This window comes from Amblyomma maculatum, chromosome 4 (genome assembly GCF_055883805.1).
Source record: "Amblyomma maculatum isolate TAMU_Amacu chromosome 4, ASM5588380v1, whole genome shotgun sequence".
Lineage (NCBI taxonomy): Eukaryota > Metazoa > Arthropoda > Arachnida > Ixodida > Ixodidae > Amblyomma > Amblyomma maculatum.
The window spans coordinates 58751450-58769108 of NC_139347.1; the positions used below are offsets into that span (position 1 = coordinate 58751450).

At 46.8% G+C, this 17659-nt stretch overlaps 1 protein-coding gene across 1 annotated transcript; it reads left to right on the forward strand.

Annotated features, from left to right (window-relative positions):
• Positions 1–15: 15 nt before the first annotated feature.
• On the forward strand, positions 16–11949 carry RpS3A (ribosomal protein S3A). The gene is made up of 7 exons (XM_084601633.1): positions 16–172; positions 387–490; positions 790–977; positions 2835–2960; positions 10280–10362; positions 10457–10566; positions 11769–11949. Exons 1-7 carry the CDS (start codon positions 111–113, stop codon positions 11906–11908), a joined length of 813 nt encoding a protein of 270 aa, XP_084457759.1. The 5' UTR covers positions 16–110; the 3' UTR covers positions 11909–11949.
• Positions 11950–17659: the final 5710 nt, after the last annotated feature.

A 17659-nucleotide genomic window follows, 5' to 3' on the forward strand; every position in this document is an offset into this window, starting at 1 on the left:
GCACCGGAAGCAACTCCAGCGCTTCGGAGCGGCGTTGAGAGTTTGCCATCGAGTCTGCTTCGAGAGTATCCTAGCAAGTTCCGCTCTTTTTCATCTTCAGCGCTTTCGCGATGGCTGTCGGAAAAAATAAGGGGCTCTCGAAAGGCGGAAAGAAGGGCGTCAAGAAGAAGATGTAAGTCATAATATGATCTTTAATGAATGCGATTGATGTTTTTTGTTATGTCAATACATAGAATTGCGTTTTAAACTTGCAAATTTTGGTGGATGGGACTCGATAGAAGTGACGGTGTGGCTGGTGACCAGTGCATGGAACCGCCGGTGCCTTTTGTTGTGTCGTGAAATCTTGCTAATCTCGCTTCCTTTATTTTTATTTCGCACATTTCCAGTGTAGACCCGTTCACACGCAAAGATTGGTATGATGTCAAGGCGCCGGCTATGTATACTGTCAGGAACATCGGAAAAACATTCGTCAACCGCACACAAGGCACAAGTGAGTGAAACTATGCTAAGTTGGTACTGCCCGTTTTCGCTGCATTTATCGTGCAAGTTATAGATTGTGTGCACTTGAACCCTCTGGCTAAGGGAATCACCCTCTTGCCGGTTCTTTAATAGTGCTACATTAATTCCGGCTCACCACAGGCATGCGGCAGTTATGGCGCTTGCCTTCCCGAATGGCTGGAACAACTTTCGTTAGCGTAACAGTTGTACTGCCTGCCATTTTTATTTCAATGCAAACGACCGCGCAGGCATGTCACTGAATTACATTACGTTGACGTTTATTTTCGACAGAGATTGCATCCGAAGGCCTGAAGGGACGTGTATTCGAGGTGTCCCAAGCCGATCTGACGAACGGCGAGGATGCCTTCCGAAAGTTCCGCCTCATTGCCGAGGAAGTACAGGGGCGCAACGTTCTCACCAACTTCCACGGCATGGACTTGACCACTGACAAGCTGCGTTCTATGGTTAAGAAGTGGCAGGTGAGTTACAGTTGTGTGTAGTGTACGCTTACACAATGGCACGTTTTAAGAATGTAGTGCTGCATTTGTTGCACAAAACTAGGGGGCACATCTCAGGCAAGTAACTTGCTGCACACGGACTCGAATACATACCATTGTGATAAAAGGCCGCAGTCAGTTGACATTCAACTTTAATTTACAACTATTGCTGACGCTCTAAATTGTTTTTAGGTACCTGTGTTTTGTGCCGATAGCTGTGGGCCACTTCTGGGTAGGATGAACATAAGACAGTTGAACAGGTTGCTCGGTAAATTTTGCGTGGGATGTTGCGAACGGACAATAGGCAGGGGAAGGAGCAGTGTTCATCCATTTGTTCCTCCTTCAGCCTTTCATCTGTTTTCACTGTTCCAACAACACTGAATCGGTGAAGTCTTTAGTCTGTCATATTTATATTTTGCATTATGCGCATTTTACATGTGTTATTCTAGAATTTGTTCAATGTGGTTGAGTCTAGTAGTCTTCAAGTCGGCGTCATGTAATTTCTGGATGTAAAATTTTGGCTTTGCCTAATGCATTGATTGTGTTGCATTTGGCATCATGGGCACTGTGAAGGCTTCTTGCCATGCATATTTAAACAGACTGGAAATGTGCACAGTCTAAGTACACCGGTTCTCAGACATTGTCACCAGCATGTCTGCAAATTGTTTATGTGGTGATTAGCAGGCAGTAAAGCACTTTCATCCTGACCTGTCTTGGTGGATGCTGACCACAAACACTTCAACTGCCGCACTTTATGATAGGTTAGGCTGTTATCGTCGAAGCTATCATGTGCTCTGTGCCCAGAACTGTATTCACTCCTGCAATGTAGTGTTATTGGTTATGGTGCAGAAGTTATGGGGTTCAGGCCTAAAATCTAGCATACAAAAGGCCGCTCGGTAAGCCTATTTCAACCGCTGTGACACTGAATGCTTTTGGAAGTTATCACCACTGGTATGATGTCAAGGCACCGGCTATGTATACTGTCAGGAACATTGGAAAAACATTCGTCAACCGCACACAAGGCACAAGTGAGTGAAACTATGCTAAGTTGGTACTGCTCGTTTTCGCTGCATTTATCATGCAAGTTATGGATTGTGTGCACTTGAACCCTCTGGCTAAAGGAATCACCCTCTTGCCGGTTCTTCAATAGTGCTATATTAAATCCGGCTCACCACAGGCATGCGGCAGTTATGGCGCTTGCCTTCCCGAATGGCTGGAACAACTTTCGTTAGCGCAACAGTTGTACTGCCTGCCATTTTTATTTCAATGCAATTTCATTGCACAAGCGAAATTTTCTGAGGCAGATTGTCTCGGATTAATCACGCCTTTACAAAATAGCGTCCCGCATCGGCGGGCTGGGCTGCTGCGGAAGGGTCAAGCAGATGACGTGCAGCGGAATTCTCCAATCTGATGGCTCGGTCACAATCAGGTGCACTCGGCAACGAACAAGATCTTTTTCTTATTGTTTGTGGTGGTTTTTCTCAGTGGCCATTGAGGACACAGGTGAGCAGCAGTGGTAGGAAATTGAAGCCCACTGTGCGCCCTTTCAAACGAGCCCAGCATGGTCGAGGTCGGTACGGTAGAACGGCGGTTCCGCACAATTAATTTTTTTTTTTTTCTCCCCTTCGTCTGCTACTGCGCTAATTCTGCCCGCACGATGATCTAAACTTAACATTATGCCGAAAGTACTGACTTTTGGGAGAAGATAATTGCTGGTAAAAAGCTACCATTATCTGAAAATCAGTTATTTGACCTGAAAGACCCGTGCGCAGGGTCAATAGAATCATTACTGCAACTAAGCCCAGTTACATTTGAGTATATTTGCTTGTGACACTGCAGACCCTGATTGAGGCAACAGTTGATGTGCGGACGACCGATGGCTACCTGCTGCGAATGTTTTGCATCGGCTTCACCAAAAAGTGTGCCAACCAGCTGAAGAAGACATGTTATGCCCAGCACAACCAGGTTAGTGCTTTTTCATTGTATTTGAGCTGCATTCCCTTCACACTAGAATATTATCATTCGTATTGGATGGCATCTAGTTTATTTCTGTACGACACAGTTGCATGTCCTTTGCGGTGCTATCATATTACGGTTGAACCTCAATACAGTTAAACCTCGTTATAGCGAACAGTTAAAAAAAAATCGGAAGATAGTTCGCTTTATCCATAATTTGTAATATAAAATTTCGTAGAAAATACGTGCAGGAGTAGCAAAACTCTGATGGTGCCTACTTTGGTCACGTCAATTTATTTACGCTCAAAGAACTGCGTTATCGCGGCCTGCTTTTTTGTGTTGATCACATTCCATATCATGCCCTGTTCCAAAGTTTGCAAACATTCAACAAGGGCAAAACCACTGCGGCTGCGCAGTAAATCCAATGCAGCAAGCGCTTCTTGTGAAGTCTGAGCTTTGTCTGCGAGATTCTCAGAAACTTCCACAGCGATTCCGGCGTCCGTCAGCACTCCCATAGTCGTCACGATGTCGTCGCCTGCAAAGTCCTCTGCAGTCATTGTTGCGGGCATGTCACCAACAAAATGCGAAAAGTCGTTCCAGGCCCCATCAAGCTCACGGTGCTCTGCTTCTGCTTCGTCCGATCGTCACTTAATGCACGGGCCTCTGCTGGAACAAAACCTGCTTGCCGAAAGCAGTTGGCAATCATTTTGCCTTTCACGCTGTCCCATGAAGTGTCACGCAGTCATGGCCGAGTGGTTTGGGCACCCGTCTCTGCTGCGGGAGGTGGTCAGTTCGAAACCCGCCGCCTGACACCCACCGGTAAAATTGGGTACAAGCGTCCCTCAGCCCGGTGCCCGGCTCTTTCAGGGGTGTGCGTTTGGAAGAGGCTCTGCTAACCCTGCTGTGCTCCTTCGGGGGCTTAGTTTCGAACAACCATGGCCTGCAAAGGCCGTGCTGGTTCACGAGAAGTGTCAGTCTCCTCTTGTAAACTGCCTTGAAGGCTCTGATTTTATCTCGAGCTTGGTCTTTAACGTCAGTGCTGCTCTTTTTTTCACGTTCACCGCCATCACAGCACTATGTACACCCGCGCACCACACTCGAACGACGCAGCCTCCACCAAACGCTACGACGGGCCTCGCCGTGACGCCACTGCTAACACTAAAAGGCAAAAGCAACATTCGATCGCATCGCTGCTGAAGCGGCGCTGTCAGCAATTGTGAGATGCGAACAATTTCTCATGGCCTCCAAGATCACCTCCACGCGCGTGGGGGTGATTTCTGAGGCCATAGATTTCTTTGGCTGTCAACTCTCCATGCTGTCGTGGCATCTGTGGCGCTGTCAGTGCCTGCGAGGTAGTCCTGAACGTTTGCTGCGCCGCACAACACACTTGTAGTGCAACGAAGCCTGCCTCCTGCTTCAGGTAGTGCTTGGCGTTGCGAAATTCGTAATATCCGTTTTATGCCGAACTGCATTCACTATAGGAAGTTAAAAATACGTGTTTAGCAAAAATATTTCGGAAGAGTTTGATATATTTGATAATTCGTTATATCAAGGTTTGACTGTATAACTAAAATCATGATGCAACAAACTTTTTCGTTTAAGTTTCTTGCTTCCATTGAAAGGCACATTTCTTTCCCTCGATTTAACTTAGTAATTTTGACTGAGCTTCAATATAATGAAGGCTTTGCGAGCATAGAATGCAAACTTCGGCAAACTTTACCGCCTAGAAATCAAACAAACAAAAATGTCATAAAAGCTTGCAGCATGTTTCTAAGGCAGTACAGTTAAGGAGGCGGGAAAATATTCCTCCTTTGCGAAGCACCATATGCGTGGACGTTGAAATAGCTTGTGTGATGTTTAGACTGGAACAGCACTGCAGTGGGGAGAGCTACTCAGCTCTGCAGAAAACCTGCACTGGTGCGATGTTTTGATATATGCTATTTCAAGTTAATGAAGCATTGTTGTGCTACTCTCACCACTTGTTCTATTTGTTGTTTCTTCCAAGACTGCCTGTATTAGCCTCCTGAATGCATGCAGGCAAAATAAAACTGAATAGGAAGATTTCAGGGATACACAGTATCGTTCGCGCCACTGGAAGACAAGAACCTCTATGCGGCAAAATTCTCGATGTAATGCAGTTTTTTTTTTTTTTTTTTCCTCTTTTTCAAAACTATGGCTTCGTTATAATAGAGGTTCGACTATTTCCACCTGTGCTGCTACACTTCAGCCATCAAAATCTAAGCCAAGTTAAATTAATTTTGTTTTTCGAATTCAATAAATGTAAAATATGGCTGACAACAGTTAATACAAAGCGCAATTGACATTGACTATGTCAAGCGCTCAGTTCGAGTTTTATATACTTCAGAGATCAGAGCATGAAACAACCGAAAAGGATGGACGGGTAGGGCTTCTACGGGTGCAACAGCTGCACCAAATGCGCCATTTTGGTACAGGTGCATATTTCTGCGCCAAGCTGCACCATAAGCATAAAATTTGTTAAATTTGCATCGGGCTGTGTTGAAATGCCCCTACAGTAGAATCTCGATGATACGATTACGGCTGGTACGAATTCAAAGCGAATGATTGCGAAAGTGAGCCTGACAGGGATGGTGACGCTGACGACTAGTGTGATCAGCCGCCGTCAACGGCAGATACTCTTCACGCTTAAGACGTTCTGCGTCGCACCGTAAGTGCCGGCAGCTTGAGCGACGAAACCGCAGCATGGTTTTATGCCTTTCAGGTGGAGTTTGTCTGCGACATCAACAGCAAAAAGGTGCAGACAAGCATTACGGACTTTTCGGCCGAAAGTAGTTCACCATAATGAAGTTTGGTTCATTTTCAATTCATTCCCATGTGGAAGTTGACTTGTTTTGGATCATACGAATTTGGGGTGATGCAATTATTTTGCATACTCCCTTGGAATTCGTATCATCGAGATTCTACTGTACTAGCTGCAGAAGTTTGCCATACTCGCGGACAACTTTCTGTGGTCGTGATACGGCCAGTCACGACATTTCAGACACTGCAGTGCGCCTCACTGGAATTTTAATTAGTTTTTATTTTTATATGGCATCACGCCATTCTAATGCCTACCTATAGTTTTCTCTTATTCATCCATGTGCTTCCTCCACTTTTTTAATAATTTTATTTTGAGTGCATATGACCAACCTGACAACTATATGTTTGGAAATTAAGAGAAAACAAGGTGCGCAGCATTCAGACAGCGAACTATTTTTGCATTGCTCACTAATACCTAGCCACATGATTGGCAGTTTAGTGCTTGCTGGCAGAGTGGCAGTTTAGTGCTTGCTGGCCATCATTGACTCGGTAAATAAAGATGCTGGAATGGAACCCTGGAGTGCAACACAAGATAAGCCTGCAAACCTTTGACTCTTGCCCTTGCTGATCTCCTTGACCTCAACAGGTGAAGCTTCGGAGGGAGTTCCAATGCTAGTAGAAAACCTTCGTAGGCACCCTTCGCAGTAGCAGGGGTTCTTGGGGGTAATATGCTAGGAAACATTTACATCACTCATTCGCGATAGCAAAATATTTTTGAGACTCGCAATCTCTGCTCAGATTTCTCGTATTTAGGACATTGGCGGATTTGCCTCATTACACAGGGAGGAGTAACCGCACTTAAAAGAGCAGAATATATTGCCTTGTTTTAGTCTCTATCTAGCTCAATGAATCATCACCATCGAATAAGAATTGAGGTAAAAAAAACCACACCGAGCTTTCTGTCGTGCGCTATCTCACTGTGGTAGCATTCGAAACGAGACTGAAACAACCACTTTTCAAACTGTTTCATCTATGGGAGCTGTGTACTGGGATTCAACTCTCAAGCTATTGCAACGAAGAGTGCTGCTTCACAGCTCCAGTCCAAAATGAACGTTAAGCGAGTTTTGCTGTGCACAACACCCTCCCTCAGTAGCGCAATGCTCCAACGGCTCAAAATCGGATGCCGAACATTCTACCTGCTTGACATTTTAAATCCCAAGATGGCGAGGGAGCAGCACTCATTAACGGCGACTGCCACGCAGCCGCTCGGCACTGCGCCTGCTCCGCTAGCCTGCTGGGCTGCTCGGTTACTTTTGCCAAAGACTGTGCATCAGTTCTGGCTTCTGTCTTTGTGCTAATATAACTTGAAATGGTACATGCTAAATTTATTTCTACCCCGCCGGGGTGGCGCAGTGGTTATGGCGCTCAACTACTGTTCCCAAGGACGCGGGATCGAATTACGGCCTCGGCGTCCGCTTTTCGATGGAGGCGAAAAGCAGGCGCCCCTGTGCTGTCCAATGTCAGTGCACATTAAAGAACCCCAGGTGGTCGAAATTTCCGGAGTCCTACACTACGGCGTCTCTTGTAGCCTTAGTCGCTTTGGGACGTTAAACCCCACAAACCAAATTTATTTCTGATGTTATCAAGTCGGGAAACATGCAGCACCCTACATTTTGAATTCTATAGCGCCACAGTGGAGCTCTAGACTGCCAAAAATTAATACTTACGGAAGCTGGAACGTTGAACTACTACAAAGCCTGCTCTGTGCATGAAATGTGTAACCTAATATCCTTAGCCATAGAAAGCGTACATCACTGGCCAAATACTGCAGTCTCCTTGCTCGTCAGTTTTCCTTGCTTACGACTTGCTTTCTTGGCCGCTTGCGGCGGCATTTGCCCTTTCACCTTTTGGTTAGTTTTTTCGTATATACTTTCGGATCAACTTTTTTTTGCTGCCCTCTCTTTAGGGCACGGGCTGATCGCAGTCATAGCTTCGAATTGGGCTCTTCTGGAGCTGCCCTCACGCGATACAAGCTTTGGATTTCTCAGGCAGTAAAGCAATGGCATACCTGGCAACTCCCCCGAATTTGTAATAAATCTCCCAATTGTACGGACGCGACCTTAGATCTTCCAAAAAGTGGTCGCCACAGCCCAGCGGTTTATTTATTTTATGCGGGCTATAACTAATCTTATAGCATCCTCCAATATAACCATGCCGAAAGCAGCGCAGGAACAGTTAACCACCAGCATGCACCTTTAATCGCGGTAGCAGCCGCTGGCACCTCCACGAACGCGAATAACCAACGGGCGTTGCCATATTGGATTTTCCTGATTGGCTCTTCTCAGGCTGACTCGCGCAATTAGCAATCCAGATCGTGGGTGCGTTAACCGTGCTAGGCTTCAGATGGCTTTTTCAGGTAAAGTGGGGAAAGCCGAACTACGTCTTGTGTTACCCTGATTTGGAACGATCAGTGGCACTGAAAGCTAATGGCGAAGTATGGATTTTGTACCACGTGCGGCTGTGATGTGAGCCACAGTGTTAGAACTACTTATAACATCATGATCTGAGCGTTTCGCACGACTCAATAACATCAAGATGCACATCACTTTACAAAAGCCTAAGAAGTATGTTTTTGCTGCAGAAGTGCAGGGCACCATCGGCAATTTCTTCCAAAATATTGGCGAAGACTGTGTGTGATCCGTGCAGAGAGCCTCTACACGAGATTTCTTGTCGAACACAATCTGCTGCTAAGCGCGAGTGATCACGTAGAACCGTTATTTCGGAGAATGTTGCCGATATGTTATTGCGGGATGCGCTACAGGTGCGGACGCAAAGAGCTCAATGCTGGAGTCTGAAATGCAGTGTTTTCGCGATCATTGTGGATGGAAGCAACGATAACATGTCGCAAATGTATCCTATCGGGGCAACTTACTACCTCGAGGAATCACAGCATGTCGAAAGCTGATTGCGTTGTTTGCAAGAAACAGTTGCATGGAGAGGCCACAGGGCGGAAAATTGAAACCTTGTTCTAGACAAGCAGACAATGGAGAACTGCATTGTACTTCGTTTCTGACTGTGCAACAACACAGAGATAACTTCAAAATAAACAAGTGGGCTGCCAATTTCACCTTTTTCCTATGTTGCCGGCCTCGGTAATTTCCGGATCGCTGAACAAAAAAAAAAAAAAAAACCTCCTCTCCTCAGCGGCGGTCTCCCGAATTTTCATATTGCTAGGTTGGCAGGTATGCATTGTTTTAAGTCTTGCAAGCAAGGTAACATTGTGGGATTCATTTGGCAGACTGCACTAGATGCAACAAAAGTTCTTTATTCATCCCCCGAAGGTTCAAAAGTTACCTTTCTCTGTTTTATGGCTCACATTCTCCTTTTTCTTTAGTGCGATAGCATGCCTTGCAATACAAAATGCTTATTTACAAATTAGGCACTCTGATTCCTAAAGGAAGTATCTAGCGCCTGTGATATGCCGGTGGTCCTTGCTAGATTTCAATGGATATCGCATTCATATGGTCCAGTATTCATACTTTCTTCATTTTTTTTTTTTTTTTTAACGGATCCAAAATTCTTGCTGCAACGTGCAGTTTTTTAGCTCCCCCAACACCTCCAAATATGGATTTTACTCCTCCAGAACTAAGATTTTGCTGTTCTTAAGTTTGCTACAAATCCTGTTTCGGCTGTTGCACCTCTGCAAATAGTTTCACACCAGATTTAATATTTGCACTGATAGAACTCTTTATTTAAACTTTAACCTCTTGTGTCTGCTGCATATTTGGTTTTCTGAGTATGTTGTTTTTGTACCAGCCGATTAGTGGCATTATACACCACTGCCATTCAGCTTGAATTATGCTGAATTTGCTGGTGCGTACCTGCCAACTCGTGATTTTTTCACTGAATTATTACGACTGCTGCCCTATATCTCCCGAAAAATTGCCTCTGCAAAGATGGTTCTTAGAACCTGCAACTGCATCACCATCAGTGGCCATCCTTACATCATTGACTAAGCAGTCGGTCCAAGCCAAATAAATCAAAGCTATCTGAATTTCAGTACTTTGTGACATCGAGAAAAGATGAACGTTTTGCACAGCATGTGAATACGACCGCGTGTCTTGACTAAGCAGTCGGTCCAAGCCAAATAAATCAAAGCTATCTGAATTTCAGTACTTTGTGACATCGAGAAAAGATGAACGTTTTGCACAGCATGTAAATACGACCGCGTGTCTGGCAACGGCAGTTAGGAACTAAAACTTGAATTCCGCTCAGTGTGCAACACAACCCTTCAACATCTGCTGCTGAAGAGCTGCGAGCTTGGATCATGTCGTGATACTAGCAAAACTACTTGGGCAGCTTTTTAAAGCTTGCGAAAACTGCTCCTGAAGATTCCCGCAAATAAAGCCAATCTCTCCAAGGTTGGCACATATTCCACTGACAGGGGTGTATTACTTGTTCTCTAGGTTTGTTGTAGCTTGCAACATTTTACATTAAGGGATCGCTTGGTAAAGGTGGCTTGTGCAGTGACAGTGCTTTTGCATATGCAGGTTCGGCTCATCAGGAAGAAGATGACTGAGATGATGATTCTCGAGGTGTCTTCGACAAGCCTCAAGGAGGTTGTCAACAAGCTGTAAGTCGTGTTGCTGTCAACTGTATTGTTTTATTTGTGCTAAGTGCATTGCAGTGATAAATACAACACAGCACTTCTTTCTTGAACCATGCAGAATTCCTGGGAGCATTGGAAAGGACATCGAAAAGAGCTGCCAGCACATCTACCCATTGCATGACGTGCTCATCCGAAAAGTGAAGGTGCTCAAAAAGCCGAAATTCGAGCGTAAGTGCACTTCGTGTACAGTGAAAAATCGATTTTTCAGCATGAATTAGTCATGGGGGGATAGAAGCTCGCTATTCTTGTTAGGGAAATGGGGAGAACTTTTTCTAAGGTTTATTGACATTTTGTAAGGCACTTAAGGAATTTCCATAAACAAGAAACAGCTCCATATAGTTTTATGTTCCCTGTATTGATGATAAAAAATAAAAGACCAAGTGCCAGCTTTTTGTACATCACAACAGTGTGATGTGAAAAACCGTATGTCAGGGTGACAGCTATTGTTTTTTATTACTGTGACAACAGTTTTGGATGTGGTAGCAGCCGATAAAATGTCGAGGCAGTACTCTAGCCATTTCTTTTATGCCTTCTTGTGATGCCTGAGGACAAAAGCATCAGTTTTGGAGTGTAGCCCCACAAAGTGACCATGAAATACCAGCTAGAAAATGTGCATAAGCAATAGGCATCCCATTAGTCCTCTTTGCAATGCAAGAATTCTTAGGCTAAATTCATTAGCACGCATTGATGGGGGAAAATGGTCCTCCTTTCCCCCTCATATCAATGCGTGCCGGCTTGCAAGCATAAATTTTTAGAGGAGCCGAAGTCACAGCGGTGCCTTATCCCGCTCACATTCTTTGGTGCGCTCAGAGCAAGCCCCAATAACGTCATTCGGGATGTGTCACCCTAATCGTTTGCTAGCGATTGCTGGAAGCACTTGGTAAAAATCATTGGATTGTAAGTTCTACAAAAAGCTTTCATATTTTACTCTGAAATTCCTGCATTGGTATATTTCTTCAAATAGTTAAAATGGGAAGACAAAATGTGAGGTTTCAGTGTGCAGAACCCAACATGAGATTACAGCATTTGCACTTTCTTTGATTTAATAAACTTCTAGTTGTAGCATTTAATTTGCGGACTGCATTGCAACAGGTACAAATAAGTGGGTTTCAAAAGCTGGACTTGCGTTAGTCTTCGAAGTATGCGTGTGTAATCAGTGCCTCTGTGAGGTGTCTTTTGTGTTTCGTGCATCGTTGAGGATAGGGTAAGTAGTTGAGCTCTTCATAAATGGATGTTATGTCAGGAGCATGTCTTAGGATCTTCATGCTAATTTGGCAGATACTCCCAAGGTAGTCAGGCTGGAAAGGCACTCACTGATTGTGGTTTGGAGGCCCAGGCATCTGTTGCAACTGGGTTTTATTATTTTTCAGTTGGCAAGCTGCTCGAGCTCCATGGAGAAGGCACTGGCAAGGGTGGCGCCAGCACCACTGCAACTGCAGCTAAAGGAGAGGAGGGTGTGAAGGTGGATAGACCAGAGGGCTACGAGCCCCCTGTGCTTGAAACTGTCTGAACACAGCGTTCAAATAAATGACCATCAATGTGTGATCATTATTTTCCTTTGCTTTGGCTATGGTTTTTGCAACAGATTCTGCCAGCCTCTTGCCACTGCCAGAGTTATTTGTGGTGGCACAGAAGTTAGGTCCACATGATCACTGACATGGAGGGCCAGTTTGATCTTGGCTGTATTCGAAGGGGTGCCCATTTGCTGTGCGATATCTGTGCACTAACCAGAGACCCACATGTCTTCAACACGTTAATACATAAGTTTTGATTCTAATGCAGGAATGCATCTAATGGCTACATTTTCACCCATTGACTGCCATGGTTCCATCCGCCAAAGCAAAATTGCACCGAGATGTCTTGATGACTATCACGAGTTCCAAAAATTCTCGTGTGTTGAGACTTCAAAATAGCCATCTGAAGGCATACAAACTGGTCTAATTCACTACTTCCAATATAAGAAGGCACAAGATTGTTAGTTTGGGAGAACTTGTAGCGTGTGTGTGCTCTAGCGCCATTTTCGGCCACTAACTGGACGTGGCGCAGCCATCGCGCACTGCATTTTTGCTTGTGTTGAAAGACAGTGGCACCCCTTGACCAATTAGTGGCCCCGTGCTTGAACATCATCTCAACTGCCACCCGATATGACCGCGTAATGGGGTCTTCGTTGAGTTTACTGCCGATCGCCTAAGGCCTCTTCGATTTGGCTTTCACTGGCTGCTCTAGTTCTGTAGGACTGCGATCTACCAGACGCCAACGTTGGCGCAGTACTTGGGAATGTATCGCAATAACCAATTTCGAACGTGCCATAGACAAACTGCGCTTGGAAATTGGCGCAAACTGGCGACTAACGACTGCGACAAGTTCAACGTACGCGCGGCTGCAGTTTCGCCGCGCGATGGCAACGCCGCATTCCTGGCATGGTGGCGAAATGTGAAACGATGGGACGTCGTCGGAGCAGACGCTCCGCTAGCTTCCTGTGCACGTGCGGCGATTGAGTTTCGCCTGGAGGTTATTTGGCGATACAAAAACGCTTTCGCTGATGCGAAACGGAGGTACTAAGTAGCATTGTGTCATGGGTAGCCACAATAGTAGGCGAAGCGCCAAAAGACGAGGCTCATGTGTGAAACTTGCAGATTCTTTTGGAAGCGTTTCCACAATACCTGTTTTACTACTGCATGACAGCGTTCTGAGAAGACTCGCACTCTTTGTGGAAACGAAAAGAGCCAATTTCCCTCTTCTCCATAAACTCGAAAATGTGGGCAGTTGACAAAGACGTCTTGGAGAGGCATAAGAGTACAATGGTTTAACACCATGCATACAAAGTGAAGGGGGTGGAGTATTTTTCATGCTCTTCGCTCCGCGCGTCTTGCTTAGCCGATTTTCTGTGCTCTCTCCCTGCTGTGCGAGTGCTCTGAAAGCAACCAAATCAACAGATATCCAGCGTGCGACGTCCGCGATCGACGATGATATGTGAATGTGCCCTAGGATCAAGAAAATATCTAGGAACGAGGCCTCTTTTTTTTTTTTTTTTCGTGGGGGGGGGGGGGACATGCCTTGCTGAGACGCTTTTACAGATTTCCGCAAATTGGCCAATTAATGAGCCAACATTATTATTATTCATAACGAAAATATGTTGGAAGTGCAATACAAAAGCGATCCTAGTTATGGCTCGATTGACACCACTCGCACGGAGCACCCTATTCGAATCACAGGTTTTGTGAATGCAGAACAAATATAAATGAATCACTACCATTTAATAGGAACCGAAATAAAGCAGGATTGTGGTACAAGCTGGGAATTCACCTGCCTTCCGAGCCAGCGAGCCGGTTCTGTCGCGTGCAGTGCGCGGAGCATGCATGTGCTTTTGAGACTGCTAGCGTTCGTGCCTTTGAAGAAACACCTCCTTCGGACTATAACCAGGGGTGTGAAACTCCCTATACCTCCCAGCGGCCACGAATTACAGACGCTAGCGCCAAACTCCCCATTATAGGATTATAGCGGGCGGGGGCGCGTAAAAAATGGACTTGACGGGGGAGGCCGTATAGCGGACTGGTCCAAAAAAACGGTGCGCTGAAGGGGGTGTCGGTAGGCTGCTTCAAGCAGCGCGGGTCGCGCGCTCGCGTGCGCCCGCGCCCGGGAAAACGCTCTGCCCGTGGATTTTCTACCGCATCATCGTTCTGCCGCGGCGCGACCATGCGACCGGCTCGCGGCAGGAACAGTGTGATGGAAAGAAAAACCACAAACATAGCGCTCTCGAGGGCGCAGGCGCTCGCGAGCAAGCGTACCCGACCGCAGCAAGAAATAGCACAGAGAACAGCAGATATCGTTTCTCTTTTTTATTAGCTGCACGTGAAACAGAAAATGAAAATATGCGACAAGGTATCCCTCACACACGCGCACTTTACATAGCTAACAGTTTACAGTAGTGTTATGTGTTCTGCGCTAACATTGTAATCTTGCATGCTTGCTTTATCACTACAAAAGAACCCAGTTTGCCGGCACTGCTTCTGTCAGCATGTGTACAGTTGATATGAAATTAAATAAATGATGCACATATTCATTCTACGCATTCCATACCATCAAAGAAATGTAGAAACATGAGCAAATACCTGCGTTCTAGTTACCTAGTGGTTGGTATTTGATGCAAGTAATGTCACTGCGCTATACATAACCAAAATGCATGATTAAAAATTTACACTACCCTTCCTGGAAGAACCGTCTTCTTCGAAACGCACGTCTCTCCACAGTACATGAAGGTAACAAGTTCAACAACACGAAACACAGCGGATATCGCCGACTGTAATGGCCAGCACAATGAGCAGACGAGATGGGTCCACGGAACTGGAGGTGCACGCAGACAAGTCTCTCGTCTCACGAAGGGGCGAAGAGCCAGCAGGAATGAGATGCACAGAGTAAAAGAACCGCGACGAAAAATCGCGACTTTGGCCGATAAGCCAACACGCAGAGAATTCACAGCGCTAGGCTACGCAGACGACCGACGCAGACGACAGTTCTAATTCAAAACGAGCGGAGTCGTAACGGTTGCAGCGGTTCACGCGACGAAGCAAGCCACGCAGCGCAGTCGGCGGCGCCGTCAGTGCGAGGGGAAAATTTAGGCGCGAGGGAGAAGTCCTCTCAGCTTTTTCTTTCCTCCTTTCGCCCCCGCTTGGGAGAATTAGGCGGGACGGAAGTGCCCCTGACTTTCCGCGGCCTGCTATAACTTATTTTTCTACTGCAAGATTTGCTTTAGTAACTTCGTAATAATAAAAACAAAACCGTTTATAGATCTCATGCTACAGGCCAAAATGATGATCGAGTGAGCCGCTTTATTTCACAGTACTGGTAATTTTTTCACAGGTTTTATAGCAGATTTACCTTGAGGTACACTTCCTACGTTTTCACTAACGTGGGAAACGCATTCACAATCAATATTTACAACATCGCCGTCTGTCGTCTGCTGTACACAGTGCAGACGTGAATAAAAGTTTTCTCGCCTATAATTACGTTTCCTCCATGGATATACGCGGCAGGTTATCCAGTATCAAGACTGAATGCAGGCGGCATGTCACGATGCGCCTGCGGGGGCGCGTGAGGGCGCGAGCTCGTGCGAGAGAAAGCGTGCGGCGCACGCCGCAAAGGCAGCGAGCCGTTCATTCATTCATTCATAAACCTTTATTCATGAGGATGACCTGAGGCCTAGAGGGGAAGGGGGTGGGTTAGGTGAGGTTGAGGGCGCCAGACTCCGACATGAAGTCTAGCAGGGCACTAAGCTTGCGCTTGGCGTTGGTATTGGGGGCTGTCCAGTCTTCGTAACTCTGAATGTGGTGAGCAGATGTGTAGCGTGCGCGGAGGCCAGCCGTGCCAGGACAGGTCCAGACTAAGTGCTGCAGGTCAACGGAGTCAGCAGGGCAGTTGGGGCAGCTGATCTTGGTTCGGCGCCATTGACTCAGGATGTCCGGTGTGTACGCTGCACCGGCTCGCGCCTTGTGAGTTAGAACTTGGGCTGGACGAGAGAGGCCGGAAGGGATCGGAGGAGTAATACCGGGGACAAGGTCCCGCAACAAACCCCTCCACTCATGTTTAAGCCGCGTGATGACAGAGTCCGGTATGATGAAGGAGACGGGTGGTCCAGTAAGGGTGGTCCGAGTTGGACGGGCCCACATCAAGGCTATGCCGGCGGTCTTCCTCTAGCTGCGCGCCAGCGGCCTCGTGGGCCATTCTGTTCCCAGTTCCTTGTGCGTGATGTCCAGGTGTCCAATGAATTCGTACCGAGACTTGTGAGGTCTCTCGCAGATATCGGCAGCGCTCTTTGATGCTGTGTTGTACTGAGGAATTGTAAGAACGGGCTTGCAGGGTTTTTATAGCCTCTTGACTGTCGGTGTAGATGTGGATGAAACGATCTGTTCCTTTGGTGCAGTGTTGAAGGGCCTCGTCGATGGCTGTTAATTCGAGTTCAGTTGCGAACCAGTACCTGCGACCACTGTGGCTAGTAGCGTGCAGCTGTGAACCCTCTTGGTAGTAAGCGGTGGTTCCAAACGTGATGCCGGTGTCATCGTCATGATATAGGGCGGCGTCGGTATAAATGCGGAGACCGATGTGCTGGTCTTGTGTATCAATTATGTGGCGTTGTCGGTGATCTCTTCCTGGCCCTTTGGCCCGAGCCGGCCGCGCCCCAGTGTGTGTTTTTCTGCCACAGATGGCGATGCTCATCAGAAGCCGCAGCGCCGCCCAGCGATGCTTTGGGAGCCTATCCATTCATGCGCATGGGTACACGAGAACGTTGTTAGCAGTACCACGAATTATCGACTGCCGTGCGCGTGTGGTTCAGCGGTTGTCCAAAATAGGGTAATAGCGGGGTGCGAGAGCGCATGCCCAGAGTGATTGCCGCACCCCTCGCCTATTTATCTCGGCACTCCATGCGTGCGCATTGTAGCCCCGCTATTACCCTATCCCCCCAACCGGTTAGGTCTCCCTATTATAAACCTCCCCAATTCACCACCGTATACGTATTCCGTAAACGACAAGATTGATGTCGCTGTACACGATAGTATGACTGGTCTCGGCATCGCTCAGCGGCCAAGTCATGCTGGCACAATAGTCGATCGCAACTGCTTAAAAAAAAAATGGGACGTGTTCGAAGATGCCATATATCATAGCCACCGCTACATAATCGCTCCTGACCACCACCAATTGTTAATCACCAGCGTGCAGCATAAACAATCGCGTCCGGGTTTTGAAGGAGAGAGACTGCACAAAGCTGCAGAACAATGCGCAACGTAGTTCTTCGCCATGCTGCACTTTTTTTGCGCCTCCGGAGGAGTGCACGATGGGCGGGTACTCGTGCAGAACTAGTAATGTGCCTTAACAAAACGAGGACGGCAGGGCTGTACTTGAACTGATGCAGCCAAATCGAAGAGACCTTATGAAAACGAGAAGAGCCAGGTCAACAACGCCTTCGGGAACAAACCGAACCTCGAGGAGCAATGCTAAAAACGCCTTCGGAAGCAAGAGCGTTTATCTCTGATAGCCACGGTCAGTGAGAACGAGAATGCATTCGCAAGGAGCGCGCGAGAGCCCTAGACATGAAGCTTACGCGAATGTGCGCACATGTACTGCGCAGGCACCGGACGCTCCCCGCATCATCTGTGACGACTAACGTCCGCGTTAAAACATCACAGTGGTTGCCGGTGTTCGTGCGTAAACTACATAGGGTCACATTTTATTGCGAAAGCAAAAAAATCACTTTCAAGCCTTTGCG